General features: G+C 46.2%; 1 protein-coding gene across 20 annotated transcripts in view; it reads right to left on the reverse strand.

The window, feature by feature from the left end:
- Ablim1 (actin binding LIM protein 1) overlaps positions 1 to 18,296 on the reverse strand; it is a 314,113-nt gene that overhangs the window by 12,616 nt on the left and 283,201 nt on the right. For 7 of the 20 annotated variants that reach the window (XM_042265837.2, XM_076563380.1, XM_076563377.1 and 4 more), the window contains 6 exons: positions 8,835 to 8,939; positions 7,009 to 7,056; positions 4,487 to 4,633; positions 2,509 to 2,600; positions 1,455 to 1,560; positions 623 to 687 (listed from right to left, as the gene is read on the reverse strand). In XM_042265837.2, the coding sequence (XP_042121771.1) occupies positions 623 to 687; positions 1,455 to 1,560; positions 2,509 to 2,600; positions 4,487 to 4,633; positions 7,009 to 7,056; positions 8,835 to 8,939 (563 nt within the window). Of the gene's footprint in view, positions 1 to 622; positions 688 to 1,454; positions 1,561 to 2,508; positions 2,601 to 4,486; positions 4,634 to 7,008; positions 7,057 to 8,834; positions 8,940 to 17,435; positions 17,556 to 18,296 lie in introns of all 20 variants that reach the window. The other 13 variants (XM_042265916.2, XM_076563374.1, XM_076563375.1 and 10 more) reach the window with 6 other exon arrangements.

Raw genomic sequence — 18,296 nt, forward strand, 5'->3', positions numbered from 1 at the left:
CTCCATCCCCACAAAGTATTTATAGAAATTATATCTGATAATTACATAATTGTAATTTTTGTAGGCTTGGTGAGGAAAGGTGGTTGTCGCCAACTCTATAGAGATTGTGCATCAAGTGATTATTTTTGCCTTATGGTAAAAAAAAAAAAAGTTGCCTGCTATTGCTTAATTTAGTTTCTTGTCCTTACACAAGCCATTCAAAGTCAATTTCATCTTCTTGAAAAAGAAGTATTTTATTTTGCTCACAACTCCAAGCCATTTACCAAGAGGCTGAGCAGGTAGCAGTGTGTCTTGTATCCCAGCAGCAAGAGCAAGAGATTCCTCAGGGGCTGGCAGGATGGCTGATGCGTAAAGGTACCTGCCCACGCCCGATGATCTGAGTTCCATGTGGGGGACTCACATAGTGGAAGGAGAGGACTGATTCCCACAAGATGCCCTCTGTACACGCATCACTGCGTATGCGGCACACACATATACATGCACATACTGACATGCATACACAATAATAAAAATGTAACAAAGAGTTAAAATGCATAAAAGGGAGTCAGATTATTCCAATGATGTGTCAGTACAGACTGAGGGAGGGAGACATACAGACACCATTAGTTGATGGAAGTCTTACCCGATGAAGGCCATTCTTGCCGTAACCAGGGAGAGACGAAGTTTTTGATGATGGAGCATGTGAGGCTGGATGAGGAATAAAGGGAGAGAACTTTCTAGTGCTTCAGTGCGACTGCCAGTGATCTTGTGCAATTGAAAGACTTAGGGAAAAGAATTCAACTAATAGTGGGTTCCAGTGTTCACAACACACTGCCTTCTTGGGGAGCATGCAGGAGTAGACGCGTGATCATCTTTAGGAAGGACACAACCCAGCTGGAGCTAAAGCTAGTGGTCCCGTGGGGTTCCCCAACCCAGATGGGAGCTAAGTGTACCTTCTTACTTTGAGCCCTCAATCCTAAGAGCACCATTATTTACGTGTTATAGGAGACAAAAAAAAAAAAAAAAAAAAAAGGAGCTAAGAAAGTATGCAGAGCAAGGCCTCGAGCCTAGGGACATGTGGGTGCCTACACCAGGTGTGGTATGAGATGGCAGCAGCAACTGAGACGGAAACCAATGGTGTAAGAAACCAAGATGGTACAGCTGGTCACAGCTGGGGTCCTGCGAGGCCTGGGCTGCAGAACCACATCTGTGAAGGCACAGGAGTCCGAGAGGCAGCTTGGCTATGGAGGGAGCCAAACCATCTAAAGCTCAAGAGCTCTGCATCTCTGGACGGGACAATCTTTGTGAAATGTATTGACCTAGGTAGTTGTAGCGTTACATACTCACACAGACAGAATCTCACACTCGAAGGGATTCAAGGGGTTAGAAGGTCATACAGCTGGTCCTGTCTCCTAGGTAGCAGGCAGGTGGCTCGGCCACCCTTACATCACAGAAGGCAGGGGTCCGCTGCTCACCTGAGTGCAGGGGAGAGTCATAGCGACTGGCCAGCAGGGACGCCCTTTCTCTGTTCTCCTTCTCCATCTCCTCCTTCAGTATCAACTGCCCCAGGCCTGAGTTGAGCTAGTCACAGGAAGAAAAAAGGAACGGAAAAGAAGAGACGCGATGCACTTGCTGTCATGAACAACTGCTTTTCCTGCTCGGAGCCTGTGCTCCCTCAGAGGGAGGACGGGCTCTGGCTCTCCCAGCCGTGAAGCTTCTCTTCCCCAGCCAGGCTCCATCTTAAAAGGCCGCCTTCCATCCTTTGCCCTCCCCAAAGGCCTCGGCATGTGTACACATCGGATGATTTTTGATACAGGAGGGAGAGATTAAGAATTTGCATTGCTTGCCTTATAATAAAACACTAAAAAAGGAATATATGCTTGCACATACTTTAGAAAATCCAGAAGGAAACAAACAGCGTGCGCCCACGAGGCGTCCCCGCTCCGTCTCCTGACTTATGCCCACCTCTGCTGTGTGCACTTTACACAGACGTGCTGCTCTCCCTCCCTTCTCCCACGCACGCATGCATGCAACACCACGTGCATGTCAAGCATCTTTAGAGAACACCATTTTAAGGGATGCATTAGCCCCTTAGTGGTCTGAGATTAGAATTCACTAGCCCTCTGAGGCGCCAAAGGTCCGAGCAAGGAGTGGGGGGAGGAGGGCTCTTGGTGGCAGACCAGTTGGTACCTTATCATTCCAGATATATATTCTGTCCTGAGGAAAGATTTGGATCAATATGTCATCCCAAGGAAATCCCTCTAGCAAGACCGGCATGCCCCTGGGTATACACCACCTTGGTCTGCAGGAACCCTCCGTATCCTGTCAACTGGTCCGCCTACCCCATAGTCAAGTGCTCCCTGCATTCTGTGACCCTCTAACCTTCCAGCCTCACTGTTACCACGTCGGATCACCAGATGCCTGCCATGCCTTGCAAGCCCTTCAGGCCGGGGACCGCCACCTACTTCCCTTGGTGGTGTGCAGATGGTGGTACTGGGAACGGAATTGAGGGCGGCAGTGTGGACAAACCTTCATCAATTGCTCTTCTTGAAGCTGACGGCGTCTCTGGAGCTCCTCCTCATCTTCCTCTCTGCCACTAGATCTGCGTCTCATGTCAGTTCCTAATTCCACAGTAAAGACAACTTCTCACATCAGCCCCGTGACAGAGGAATCTTAGCGGTCTAGTCCACCTGGCTGTCTGTCAGGCTGGTAAGGTGGGCAGCAGGCTTCCACATGATGACGGGCACAATACCGCGGGAGAAAATACCCACCACCAACCCGGCACCGTGGGCTGGCTTCTCAAGGCTCGTCTGATGTGCTAGTTCAGTGTGCAACGCAGCCAAGGTGGGGATTTGGCCTTTCAACACCTGCCTGTTAACTAGACCTGGGCTTGCCATGGCAACCGAGTCCCAAGGCATCATCAACATTATACTAAGTGGAGAGAGAGGTGAGTACCTCCAGCTATCACTTGATGACCCGAGGGTCATTTAACTAGCAAGGATTCCAAACACATCTATATAGCTACACATTACAGGGACAGTCACCATCTTGTGGCAAGTTTTTAAAACTTGCAGTTCCCGCTTTTCCTGGTTTTAGACTCTTTAATGAAAACTGCCACTTTTTCTTCTACCCTTAGTAAATCCATTAAAAAGGACACTTGCTGTGCTTCTTTTAAAGGCGAGGTCTGTAATTTTCCTTTTCACACATAGTAAAAATCAGTCACAAAAGAATTTGCCACTAATAGGCAGGTCAACAAAACCAGGGTTCCTACAGCTCAGCGACTTTGGAACTACACTGCAGCAGACACATCCCTTCTGGCCTCCGGGAGGCATCTGTCCGAGCGACTGGAGGGCTTAAGAAAGCGCCGTTTTCCCTAAATCGCTTCGATGAACCTGGCCGAGCAAACAGGACCTTTTTCTAATCTAATAAAAATAAACGTTTGTCAATAGCTGTGCTTTTCACTATTCTGATGAATGGAGCAGGCATTTTCCTCACTTTAGGATTCTAGGCAACGCCAGGCTATTCAGTGATGATGACTTTCCCTCTCTCTGAACCTACTAAGCAATGTAGCTGAGGTAGAAACCTAGGAGCCCTGAAGCTTCCTGAAGGGCAGAGATTGACAGATACTTCATTGTTAGGCTTAAAAACGTCAATGTGGATTTTTTCTTTATTTTATTAAATAAAAATCGATAGACCAAAGTTTGTAAGAAGTAGATACATCTCATCAACCTAATTATAGAATATTTGTGGTTAATGAGAATGTATTTCTCTTCAACTATTTCTATAACTATTAATTACTTTAAAATGAACTTCTGTTCCAGTTTTAGCTACTGGCCTTGGTAATCCATTTCTACAGGCTTGAGTGATTTCACTAAGGACAGAATGGTAAAGACGCAGACATACTGGAAAGCAGAAAGCGAAGAAGGACATGGACATGTTCCAATTGCCATTGGAGCGCTGGATCATGGAATGACAGATGTAAATTCACACACAAGTTACACTCCGGGATGCCTACTACAGCCCTTCTTGGCAGAGGAGCAGATGCCTTGGCAGAGCAGGGAGAGGGTGACAGTGTGAAGGCTGCCTGTTAGCAGTGAGGAAGACAGTCCAGACACGGTCTAAAACAAACTTAACTGGGGAAAGTCACGTTACAGTGGGTGCCCACAACTTCACCCGCTCTGCTCTCCAGAACAGTGCTCTTGACGGCAGGCTCTGGCTAACTGTGTTCAACAGACAGCTGGGTCAGTCCATGCAAGCCGTGAGTTTTAGACCAGTTCTGGATCTTTGGGTGCTCTGTGTACAGCCAGGCCGTGGGAGGCAGAGTTTTATAACTTTTAAGCATTTTGCATGCACACTGACGTCACATTCATTCTTTTCACTATTCTACCCCTTGGTCTATATGCCTTCCTTACACATCTTTGTGACATTTCTTTGCATGTTTTTAGGCAATTCAATTTTGCACTCTCCTAGGAATCGTCTGTTTGACTTAGCTGTATCGGTTGCATACCTACGGCGGCAAGAGAGGGGGGACCAGGCCAGTGGTCCGTCTCAATCTTTGGTATCTCGCTGGGATCTGGCGCCTGGGCCGCTGGGAACTTGGAAAACTTGATGATGTCTTCTGAAGCCTTGCTCTGGGCTGCCAAGGCAGCTGCATCTAGGTGGGAACCAGGGATGCTTAGCTATGGGTCTGTAAGGTGGTGGTGGTACCACCCCACAGACAGGATTTTCCATTCTTCATAGCCAGAACTCTGAACATTCTAGCCACCATAGAACTGTCTACTCTCTAATTTATAAATATTCTTGGTATTAGACATTTTGACAATTAGAAATTTGAGTTCAAATTTGAAATTAAAGAGCTAAGTAGGAAGCAGGAAAAGCCGTATTTGGCTGTAGTTGTTAATATTTAGGGAGGGGCTGGGCTCTGTATTTGGGGGGCAGAAGCCACAGATATGCTAATCTAGTTTATGAAGCCTTTACACACTCTCTGTGGGTCTTTCAATCTTAGGAGAAATTGAAACGGAGAAACCCAGTTCTGGCTTTGCAGGACCTCGGTGTGATTTATGGTTACCCCCAGACTCACTGTTGTTCAGGGGTCTGTTCAAACAAGGGAGGTGGCCAAGTGAAAACGAGAGCAGCCCAGGCAAGCAACGTTAGTTCCCAGGGTTTGTAATGGCCATGCTTAGTGGAGGACTCCCCGGCTTCGAGCCCCAGATCCAATCACAGAATCAGCAAAACCAACCGGGTTGAGTAGTCAGTCCCGAATTCCAACTGACTTGGCAAACTTGTCTGGCACTTTAAAACATGTTTATTAAGGCTCAAGTTAAATTACTTTTCTTTAGGGCTCACATTTTTAAGTCGGGAAACAACTTTATGAATATTCCAATTCTTTCAGGAACCTTCTGGCCTTTGACTCGCTCCTGTGACTTGACCAAGGCTACCCAATGATAAGGGATAGGGTCTTGGCTGAGCAAGAAGCAGTGTGTCTCAGAATCATTAACTTAATGGGAAAAAAAAAGAATCTTGGCTTAGGAAACATCGTGTCCGCCCTGGAGGGGTCAGAGTGTCAGCACAAGACTGGACTTCTATGTAAAGATGAAGAAAGGTGACGTTCAATTTTCCTGGCAAATGTTCCAGGGCACAGGTATAAATTTGGGGCACGATATCTATTTCTTTGGCATGAGCAGAGTTCTGCAAACATGCCTAGGAAAGTGTTGCCCCAGTTCTGCCACTGATTAATTACACACAGTAGGCCTAAAACAAGGACTTCTGCCAAATGATTATCATGGAAGAACCGCCATTCCTTCCCCAGGGAGTCCAGCACTCTCCAACCTCTGGGCTCCGGTCTGAAGGTTGTTTAGGGCGCTAGGGACTAGAGACTTTAATTTACAGACATCTCTAAGCAGCTAAGTCTAACTCTGGATGATCTCTTGTTAAAGGAAAATAAAAAAGCATGACTTCAAACAGTACTTACTTACGCATTAGCATGGTGAAGTCAGTAGTTAACATTCACATGTTAATGAGTGTGTGGGAAGACATTAAACCATAAAGAAACAAAAACAAAAACAATGTTAATAAACTTAAAATGCAAGCACAGGATGTAAAACCTTGAAACAAAAAAGAAAAGGAAAACCAAACAATACACACTTTTCCTCTCCCTAGAATGTTGGTCTGAATGTTTTTCCTTCTTTATTTTCAGCTGAAATCTGAATTCTTACTTATTCCTAACTAGATTCTATGGACAGCCTTCAAATCTCCAAACACAATTAATATGTAATTTTCAGAACTCACTGAAAAGCCACTTTGGGCCATCTACCTAAGCCACAGATTTATGGCAGATAAATCCAGACAGTCTTGATAGTGGCCAGAAAAAAAAAAAAAAAAAGAAACTCGCAGAAAATACTGTGGTTTCTTGGGTTTAGAAGACCTATATCCCCAGAAAATGAAAACACAGTAATAAATCCACCTTGGTGATTCCTCACTTCTAGGAATATAAGAGACACATTATCTAAATCATTGGTCTTTACAGACGAGAACACAAAAACAGAGGGTTTATTACGCCCATGAACCACACAGCCACATCTGCAGTATGGGATGGACCCTCTTCTCGCCTCAGCTTGTTCCCCTGCCTACTATGGGGTTCGTGCCTTTAGTAGGTGTTTTATTTTTACTAGCTTTAATTATTTGAACTAGTTGCAAGTTCATCAAGTTTATTTAAAAGTCAGTTAAGTTACTCAATGGCTGAAGAAAGGTCATAGGCTATTTGCTTTTGTGCGACCACAACTCCCCTTTCTGCGGACGGGATGATTCCCCGCTTGACGGGATCAGAAGTGGGTTAGAAACTTCCTAATTGAGCTCTCTACCAGGCACATGGATTTCAAGTCAGTATTTGTATCCTGTCAGAGTACAAGGGCATACATAACGCGCGGCGTGCCCCAGTTTGAGTCATCCTAAACTGCATCAGGCAAGCCTTTCGGAAGAGAACAGAGCCCAGCTGACCCGCCGTTTCAGAACTGAGGAAGGGAGCATTACCATGCTGTTTGTAGATGGGAGGTTTTCGGTAAATGTTGATCCCTTGATCTGTGGAAATGAAAAGCAAAGATGTGTGATTATGGGAACCAGCTCAGAAATGGAGAAAAAGAAAACAAAGCAATGACTAGGCCAACCAGAGGGTGGGGACGGAAGACTCAGGAACAAAAACGACCAGAGGGCTACCCTCGTATTACAAAGACTGAGTCCACTGGCAGAACAGACCACAGAAATGAGCGAATCTACACACAAGTGACGTGGGAGCCTTTGTAATACATCCTAGCGCTCAGAGAGGCGCCTCTTATTCATGAGCCATTTATTTCACACACAGACTTCACTGAAAGTGGGATCGAGACAGGAAGCGATGTACGCAGTGGAGGAGGAAGACGTAACCAGTTTGGGGAAAAATAATCCCCAAATCGCTACTGTCTAGAAATTGAGCTACCCGGAGTCCGGTGGCTCAATTTACAATTTCAGTTAATGAGAGGAGCAATGGACAGCGATGTGGAGAAGCTAAGAATACACACAGCAACACTGGGGATGATACACAAAGTCCTAATCCAGAGAAGCCAAATTTGTGTTAAGAAGCAAGCAGGAAAAAAAAAAGCAGTACAAAATGCTACCCATGTCTGCGGAGACTCGGTCTGACTAAGCCACCATTTCACTGTGACTAAAAGTGTTCGGATATTTCCAAAGTTCTCTTTCTGTTCCCCCTTTGTCTTAGGTACTGTACCTTGGAGGGGAATCCTTCATATAAAAAACTTCAAATGTACATAACGGTTTTCAAGATTAATGAGAAAAAGACAGTCCTAGCTGAGTGTTTCCAATCTCACTGCGCCTTCCTGATTTTCTGGGTACATTCAGAATTCGAAGAAAATGATGAACAGAGATTCCAGGTAGGCTTAGTAATAGGAACCTAGTGGCAGTTGATGAAACTTCTGGTGGCCTCAGATGGTCGGTCACTCTTACGGACTGAGCTGACCCTGAATGTCAGGATAGTGACAGGCTCTGGGTTTTCTGGTTTTTTTTTTTTAAATTTGTTTTGTTTTGTTTTGGTTTTCTAGACAGGGTTTCTTTGTGTAGCCTTGGCTGTCCTGAAAAATCACTTTATAGACCAGGCTGGCCTTGAACCCACAGAGATCCACGTGCCTCTGCCTCCCCAGTGCTGGGATTCAAGGCGTGCGCATTGTGCCCGCTGGTTTTCCAGCTTTTGATGGCACGTTACTATTTGAGCACTGTGACGAGGGCAAAGCTTGCTGTGCCAAGCCTAAATTGCAAGATATGTTGGTAAACTGTTCAGGTGACCTGCTCCCTGCCTACTACAGAAACACCACCCGGCTGATCCAATGTTACGACTCTGAAGGGATTCTCGGGTGACAGTGTGGTTCATCTTAGGATGAGATAGCTAGACCCCTCTCAGGATTATTTATTTGTGAATGCCCCTGAACCACAGTCTGACAGAGGAAAAACCCAGCCCTTCCTGTTGGTCTTTACCAGCTCTGCCCCCCACTCTCCTCACAGTCTCTACAAGGACATTTGAGGGCTGGGTATGTGGCTCAGCGAGCTGGCACTCATACAGTATGTACAAGTAAGGCCCTGGCTTTAATGCCCAGCCATAAAAACAAAAATGGTTTTAATTGAAAACTTAGGCCTTCAACTTGGTCCCACCACCTTCAGTTCAGATCATTCAGAAGGCCAGATCCTGCAATTTAGTTTTTGGTTGACTGTGCATGTCTTGATGAAGGAACATGAGGAATGGAGACAGACGAGGTTACAAGGCTACGTTCTACACCGAGACACGACACCAGACACACAGTGTCAGCTCCTACCTGGAACATGGAAATGTTTAGGGGCCTGAGCGTAAGTTGGAGTTAGAGGGCGGTTGTCGGGCCGGTAAGGGAGAGGGGAGCTCCGGCCGCTGGACGGCTCATTGCCTCCAATGAGAAGAATGGAAAAACAGAATGAGAGAGGAGGAGCACTAAAGGGCACTGAGCAAGCGTATCAAACTTCAACACAACAGGCTGGAAGGAAGGGACGTCAGAAAGGCAAAACAAACTCCATTTGTCAACTTGGCGAAGGTGGTAGCAACAGGTTTAGTTTTCCCAAGGGGAGATTTGAGCTCAGGTAGGACCAGGTTCAAAGCAGCCAGCACTCAGGGATGCATCATTCCAATGGCATGCAGTGGAGGCCATGAGCTCCGCAAACTGATGAGATGGTAAGTGTGTGGGGGGAATGGACAGCCACTGGCTGCCGACGCAGGGTCGTCAGATGCTTAAACCCCAGGCATGTAGGTGGGTGGGATGTGCAGGCCCCAACTCCAGCATGACTGCTTCTAGGCACAGTGGCAGAGGGAGGCCACTAGAACATGTTTCTCTTAACTCAAGGCTAAGTCTGGGCGCCTCAGTGGTCATCCGGTCCTTCCCCTCACAATATGAAGTGCTTTCATCACAGTGTATGTTTCTGTTTCCCTTGCTCTAAAGTATACGGATGGAGTTACACCCCTCCTTGCCAGATACCTTGGAACTATTTGTGTTCTCCTCCAAGATGAGACTCCTCCTGGCCAGTGCGCCAATCGCTAGCACACTAACTGAACACTGCGGCCATGCAAATCAGGGCGGGAGATAGGTTCTGCCCCTGCTTCTCAGGTCTCCCCGCCTTGGCATTGCTACACTGTGCACCTGCTCACTCAGGGGACTGATCTGCAAGCTCAGAAAGGAGACGCAGGCTTCCTCGGTTCTTTAGAAAGTCCCCGGGAGCATGGTATCGGAGAGAAAGGTCCCAGGTGAGCTGCAAGACAAGTCCGGAGACCTGGAACATCGTGGGCTAGGGTGTGATAAGACTACAGTGCTCCAAGTTGTCCATAGAGGAGACACTATGTGTGGGACGGGGAGGGCTGGAGCTTAGCTGCAAGACCCTCAAGCACAGACAGGGACGGACGGACACACACACACACACACACACACACACACACACACGCACACACACACTCCTTCCCTTCTGTCCATAGGGATGCAGGGAAGAGCTATGCAAAATTAGGATGAAATGAGCTCCTGGCCTAATTTGTCCCGCCCCACATCTGAGCAAGCATTGTGTCCTAAGAATGCACCAGAACACCAAGGACACCCAAGCCTATGAAATTATTAATTGTTTTACTCTCACTGTTGTCCTTAGAGGTCTTCATTCAAGACAGAAGTCTCTCTTTTAGGACATAGGATTTTTCAGTTTTTTAAAGCACTTCGTAGGCTGCTGCTTCATTCACTTGAAGTACAAATGTTTTAATTTTGTTTGTTTTTTATTTACTACTTGGAATTGAGTTTGGGGCCTTGCACATTCTAGGCAAGTGTTCTGTTTCTAGCAAATCAGACACTGTCAGAAACAAGTTTGGGCCAACTTCCTCAAGTCAACCCGTCCTAAATCTGACCAGCAAAGCATGAAAGACGTCAATTGCCAGGGCTTTAAGGTGTGTCGAATATTTAAATGTCTCCACATAGACATTTCTAGGTCACTCCAAGACAGGAGTGAAGTAAAATGTGACAGTCTTACTCTCCCAAAGAGCAACAGCTAGTTCATGTCTGACAAAATGCATGAAGAAACAGGCAGAAAAGGAAAGGAGAGAGAAGGTTACGGCTTGTGTTTGAAAATGAGATGCCATGGCAATGTACAGCTGAACTAGAACTGACCCTCCTTCGTTCTGCCCAACACTCAGCTCATGCCCTGGCCAAGAGCGAGCTCTTAGGAACTGCCTGGGAGTGAATGACCGATACAAGCCAACTTACTGCTCCGACAGCTACGCCTGGCCTAACTTAGCAAGCGCCCCTGTGGGATTGGCCATGACATCTCTCAAGGAACCCAGACGCTGGTACCCAGCAATGGGATCACAATGGCAGCTCCCAGTATCTTTTCATTTTACTCCATCCTCCAACTTCATGGTTTCACTCCAGAAGAATCTTTTAATCCCGTAAGTGTTGGACAACTGCTACAAGCTGAAAACGGAAGGTTCTTAGGAGTTTCCACCAAAGGAAGCACAGAGAAGCCCCACCCTCTCACCACCGTCAGTTCTGAAGCACACTGTTGCCTGCCCTGGATCCACCTGCAACCCTGGTGTCCTTGCAGAGCACCGGGTTCAGGAGAGGGTTTTCACAAGCTTGGTGAGATGGGTGTTCAGTAACCACATCTCGATATTGATTAAGTAGGGTCATTGAAAACACGTGAGCACATGCTGGGCTGAGGCTGAAGGTTGCTAAAGGCAGATAACAGTTCCAAGGCTCCGTCAGTATGACCCCTGGTGTCAGACAGCAACCTATCACTTTCCAACAAGGGTAAAGACTCTAGAAGGTTCTGGGACCGAGGAGTGCTGTCACCAGTAATGACACTGTTGCTTTTGACTTGGTTGCGTATCCTCAACAGCCAATGATCTTTCTAGTTATTAAAAGTCAAAACCCAAACCACTAGTAGCATATGTAAGTCTTTGGGAGTAGATTTAGTTCTATGATCATCTAAAATTCCCCACAGGACTGTCTCAAACAGTAGGTGAAGGTGATTTCTGAAAGGCACTGACTCCTCCTCTGAGCCTACAAAGTAACCAAGAGCAGGATGGAAGCTGGTCATCTTTACTTCATTTTGTGTCCATCTTCTTTGCTTTGAGTCAGACTCCTGCTTGCTGCTGCACGGTCCCTGAGGAGTGTCTGTCAGTCGCTGAGGAATGTCTGTCTGACTCACCTATCCCTTTCCCCATCCATGCGGAAGGGGCAGAGACAAGCCATTGTTTTAAATTGACTGTAGGAACAATGAATCCTCACAGAACAGACCATCCCCAAGATAAGAACAACTATCTATGATACAAAACCTACACCCTAGAGGAGATCATATCACAGGGAACATCACTCCTGGCTGAAAACAGCAATTAACAAGCTGACATGTACCATCTTGCAGTACTGGAGCTGAGAATTATGGGCAGGACGATATTTGACCAGGACTTGTGTGTGTGTGTGTGTGTGTGTGTGTGTGTGCGTGCGCACAGATGTGCATGTGTAGGTACAGTCACCCATGGCTGTGAATGAAAGGGCCAGAGGTCAACTTTGGGCATCTTCCTCTATTATTCTCCACCTTAGTTTTTTGAGACAGAGTCTCCCACTGAATTAGAACTTTCCATTTTGGCTAGGCGGGCCGGCCAGTGAGACCCTAGGATCTGCCTGTCTCTGCCTTCCCAGTGCCGGGGTTGTAGGCATCCACCATCATGGCTGGTACTCCATAGGTGTTAGACCTCTGAACTTAGGTCCTCACACCTGCATGACACACATTTACTCACAGAGTCTTGACCAGGACCCAAGACTCTATGCACGGCTCTTCTCTCTGCCTCCATTGTTCCTCTATTTTAATCTAAAGCTTTACTGAGGACTCCACAGGTGGACGTGGCGGTCACTGGACACCTCGTGTGTCCCTTTTTCCTAACATGCTCATGTATCTCCTTTGTCTGCCTTCATCATTACTCACCTCATTAACTGGGGCATGAGGACGGGCGAACAAGCCTGGCTTGCTGGGTTACCACAGCCAGATCTCTCAAACTGAGGGACTTCTTACACACAAGAAGCCATAGTAACTCACACACCACAGTGGATCAGTGAGGGAATGAGCTGTGTGGTGGATAATGTTGCTGAATTCCAAATTCTTAGCCCTGAACTACCAAAAATTTGAGCTATCAGGAGATATTTTTAAAAGAAAGAAAAAAAATTCTCCAGATCAAGTCTCTTTTCTAATATAAACACATGAACTCCAGGCTGAGAGCTGGCTCAGCAGTGATTGAGCACTGGCTGCTCCTCTAGAGGACCTGGGTTCAATTCCCTGCACCCACGTGGCAGCTCCCAATTGTCTGTAACTCTAGTTCTAGGGCATCCGACACCCTCCTACAGACACACATGCAGGCAAAACACCAGTGCGCATAGAAAGTAAAATAAAATAAAAATTACATGACTTCCAACTCCACTCTGGGAGGAAAAACCAGTGGGGTTCCAAGATAGTTTCTGTTTTGCTTAGCATCAGCAGACTGAGTGCATATGCTAGAGAAAGCACCACATTGGAAGGCATGGCCACCGTCATCACTGTCCACCAGGCTGGTTTCAGTGATCTCAGTCATCAGTGAGAGGCTTCCTCTACATTTACAGTTCTCATCCTTAATTCTCAGCATCTCTCATGCCAGCCTAATCAGCCAGACTGTTGGTCCCTGGGAGACTGCTCACTGGCAGGATTCTTCTCACTGTACTTAATTCAGACATTTTCCTCCTTTTCATTCTTTCTGGCGCCACGAGAGCCTTGATGACTAATTCTAAAGGGAGTGAATCAACATGGTGCTGGAGCACTGCCTGGCTTTCGGGGTGTGCTCATATTCTTAAACCATGACTGTCTATCTAGGCGGAGCTCAGTGTCGGCAGCCTCTGGAATTCTGTGACAGAGTTTCAAGATGGCCCATTCTCATCTAAAACCTTAGTGACGATTAGATTACTTTCAGGAAATGCTGAGTATGTGTTTACCTTGTAGCAGCACTACAAGGTAGCCTAACAAGAAAGATTCTTTCACAGCACCTTGATCTAAGTAGCCTTCCTACTCACAACCTTATTTTTTACCTCCTGGACATGGATGTGATGTCTAAGAGGTTTTCAAAGGGGAAGAAGGGAGAGAAGGAATCCAGCAAAGCCCGGGTTTCTGCAAATCTCCAGGCATGAAGTTGTCTGAACGGCCCAGCCAGGACTCTCCAATTCAGAATGGAGCTGAAAGCTTGGAGAACAGATGAAGATGGGGATCTTTCAGAGCATAATGGTCTTCGTTACAGAAAGCGGATGGGGAAGCCAGTGAGGCAGAGGCAGCTGGGAGGAGCCTGCCAGCTTTAGACCTCACACATGTCTCCAGCTCCGTGAACCCTGGGGGCCTGGGCTGCATTCATCAGAAAGGGGGACCAGGAAGCAGACCTGGCCAACAGAAGGCTGGGCTCCTGCCGCCAGAGCGACAAGGACCTCTTCTGTTTCTAGCTCTGTATTCCTGGGATGGACATCCTTCTCTGAGTCACATTCTTTGACGAATACTCATTAAAACAGAACGCCCATGGTAGCCAGCTAGGTGCCAAGACCAAATAGCACAAAGCTAGGCATGGTGGCTTATTGCCTGTAACCTCAGCTCTGAGGAGGCTGAGGCAAGCCTGGGCTATATAATGGGCTCCAGGCCATCTTGGGCTACCGAGTGAGACCCTGTCTCAAAAAAAGGAAACAAAAATTAAATGCAAAATAAGACAATGTCCCATTTGAAAGACATCTGTGGTGTGGTCCAGTTTCCTCCATTCTGCAGTGGTCAAAGGCTGTAAAGGCTTTCTATGTAAATGGAAACACGCTTTTCAAAATAACTGAGGAGCAGTTCCTGGGAGAATCCGTATTTAATCATTAACAGCCTTAGGCTGTAAAAGCTGTATCCATGAACAAATGTTCCATGATTTATTTTTTAGATTAGTAAAAAGCACATCTGATCTAAAAACTGAAGGTAAGGTTATATATGAATCATACAGATGATTCCATATAAGCAAAATATAAGCATATATCTAATGAGTGAGAGCATTAACTATGTCTAAGTATAAAGGCAAGGCCATACTAACTCCTCTTGGCTTAGGACTTTTTACAGTTTAAACCCACAATACTTGACTACATTTAAAATGTCAAATTCAGACTCAAACAGAAAAAAATACATTTTGCATTTTTGACAATGTATCACCAAGGCTCACAGAACTCTTACAGTTTTTGTAACCATTTGATGTTTCTACTGGAGAGCAAAATGTTTGTAACTTTAGTATTTAAATGACTGAAATGAGTCTTTGTATTAGCTGCAATAAGAATGCAATGTCTCCTTTAATTCCAGCACTCGGGAGGCAGAGACAGGTGGATCTCTGTGAGTTCAAGGCTACCTTGTTCTACAGAGTGAGTTCCAGGACAGCCAGGGTGGTTACACAGAGAAACCGTGTCTCCAAAAAACAACAAAAAAGAAATTTTCTGGTTAAAAAGAAGTAGAAAATGAAATTTTGCTTTAACACTTAGAGTGCCTGTAGAATTATCCTAAAGCAAGTGCAGCTAATCTGGAAAAATCCCTCTGGATATGAGAGGCCTGCAGTCTGGTCCTGGTTCTGCCTCTTCCTGGTTGTAAGCCTTTGATCAATTACTTCATCAGGACCCTGGCGCCTTGATCTCCCAACTAGGCCTACATCACAGGAATGCTCTGAAGAGTAAGTGGAATGATGCATTAAGAAATGCTCTAAGGTCTGGGGTGTAGCTCAGTCTGTAGAACGCTGGCTTAGAGCACATAGCCCTGGGTTTGATCCCCGGTACCACATAAACTAGGTTTGGGGGCACACACTTGAGATCCTTGCATCTAAGAGTAGAGAGGCAGAAGAATCAAGGATTCAAGGTCATTTACTTCTCCACAGGAAGTGTGAAGCTAGCCTGAACTACACAAAAGCACTTAGAGAGCACCACCCTGACAGCTGTATCCTGACTAGGATACCTCACCTCACACAACTAATGACCTGGGAGAGTCCTGTCCTCTCCTTCTGATTTATAAATGAGACGATGTTCAGAAGGACAAGGAGACAATTCAAGGTCACACAGCTCGCATGTAACAGAGAAGATATTCAAATCCAAGATGCCAGTGTCCACAGGCTCCTATGGCAATGCCCAGACCCAGGCTGTGTCACTGATATTCCCCAGTGTGTTGAATTTTTTTGTATACATGTTGTGGAATTTTAAAGGGCATGTTTAACAAAAATTGTCTCTCTGAAAGCAAAATACATTACAATCAAAGCAGTTTACATTTTAATGAGTCAAAAGTGAAAACCGTTACCTTGGTTTGGTCAAGGACCACTATATGAAGCTCTCATTAAAATGTACAACTGAAGCTTTTTCTCAGTAATTTCTTTACAGCTATATAAAAATTAAAAAAAATAAAACCTTGACACTCAGATATAAAAACTACCCTATATTAACTATTAATAATGGTTTTAAGTAGTCAGTCAAGACTTCTGGAATGTGCTGTGCCCACATCAAAAGTTTTGCTAATGGTAAATAATATACAGCTCCATTACATGTCAGTCATATTATTCTTTAAAAAACAACAACTTATTTTTATGTACCTGTATGTATGTGCACCATGTGTGTGCCTGTATGTATGTGCCATGTGCATGTAGTAACTGGAGGGACAAAAAGAGGGCATCAGAACCCTGTAGAATCGGTTGTGAGCTGCCAGGTGGGTACTGGGTACTTAACCCAGGTCCTCTCTCTGCAAGAGCAGGAAAAGGGCCTCACCACTGAGCCACCTGTCTAGGACCCCGGCTGTATTATTTGCAGAGCATGGAAAACACTGACATATGAAAGTGTGAGATAACGCACACCCAGTTCCCAGCACATCTCCATTTCAGGAGTCGACTGTTCGGGGTCCGGGGAAGCTACAAATGCTTGGGTAGACTGACGATGAGTGTTCAGGAGCTAGAGAAGTCTTCCAGCTACCCAGCTACTCGGCAGATCCAGACACCCAGGCGCTGTGAACACCGGGGACTCACACGGTCCCCGAAGGTCACTTTCACCTCCGTAACAACCGCTGCTCTTGCCTCCCTCCCGTGACACTATGTTGCCTCGTGTGGTTCAGATCAAGGCAACACCACAAGTGAGCATCCTCTGGGGGTCCTTCCTGAAGGGGGGCCCTTCCACAGCCTGCCCAGGCTCTCAGTTCCTCCAAGTGGAGACCTGGGCGGAGGATAACACAGAACCATACACAACACGGAATCGAACAGCCAGAGAGCCACACAGGGAGTAGAGGGGAGAAATGCCAGGCAGGGAACGGGAAAAGGAGGCAGAGCCTGTCTTATCCATCATACAGAAATTAATCAGGACAAATCAAAAGCCAAGTACTCAGAGTCAGTCACCTCAGAGAGAGAGAGAGAGAAAAGCTACACCATCCACACATGTTCACATAGTTCAATGGCTTATCACCACGAAGACAACTTTTCGTTATCTGCTACTCAATACTCTTGTGTTTTGCAGAAACATATCACAAATGAAACCCAAGGAAACACCCTGGTATATATTATATTTTGCCACTGACGCATACAAAGACAAAATAATAATATATTTTTCTAGTTGGTAGGAGGCAGATCTTAGTTCCTAAGTACATACCCCATTTCTCTGTACAGAGCTCTTGGAAATGACGCATCTCTTGGGATGTGAGATGCCATGCCAGTTCTAAGGCCATAATTAGGGGCAGTCAGGACACGCGAAGCATGCTGATGGGTCAGAAGCTCAGTGGCTCTCACTCCCGGAGATACATCTTATTAGCCTTGGGGGTGCTAATAAATCTCCACTACACAGGCTGGGTGCCCTGCCTCCTGCAGAGGCCTGCCTCCTTACCTTTGACATAGGGGAGGAAGTGGTGTCTGAAGGGGGGGTTGGGACGGGAGTCGCTGTGGGTGGAGCTGAAGCTGCTGGTGCGCAGGGGGGACCACCTGTGCACACCAGGAGACAAAAGCTCTGTGCAGCAGGGAATCAACCAATCGGGACAGGGCGAGGTGGAAACAGAAAAGAAGAAAGAAATTAACACAGGAGCTGGGCAGGCGCCCAAGGTGGGGAGGAAATGAAGAGCGTTAATCAGGAATCTGAAAAAGGAGGAAGGACAGAGGGTTAGGACTGTACCCATTGAGGGCTAGGCAGAGGGCAGAATCTGCAGACTGGCGCAGGTAGACACAGAGTCAATCTCTGAGAATAAATGGCTTGTTGAGCATGGTCTCTGGATCATTGGCATAATAGTGCCAACTACACAGTGCTAGGACTGAGCATGTCACATAGACTCAACAGCTGCTTAAAGTGTATTCAACAAAACAACCTGCAGAAAGCCATGTAAACACACCACAATCATTTTAAGAATCTTGAAGAGACATCTTTATATGTAAGGGTCATGTTTCATTTTGTTTTTAAGCCACAAGGGCTTACCCTACTGGAAATTGCATTTTATTTCATATTCCTTATGCACGAGGAAATCCCTGTTGTATTAGCTGGGTGGGCAGAGTTACAGAGGATGCTGGCAGTGGTGAGGACTCTGGAGGCAGAAGTCCAGTTGCTCAGAGGGAGAATGGACCATCAAAACTCAACCCAGACTCAGGGAATTAAAGCATCATCTGGCATCCAGAATGCACAGGGTGGGTACTTGGTTGCTCCACAGAGATACAAACATGTTATTGGTTTCACTTCTAGGCACTAAAAACATTTTAATGC

This window comes from Peromyscus maniculatus, chromosome 1 (assembly GCF_049852395.1).
Source record: "Peromyscus maniculatus bairdii isolate BWxNUB_F1_BW_parent chromosome 1, HU_Pman_BW_mat_3.1, whole genome shotgun sequence".
Classification (NCBI taxonomy): domain Eukaryota; kingdom Metazoa; phylum Chordata; class Mammalia; order Rodentia; family Cricetidae; genus Peromyscus; species Peromyscus maniculatus.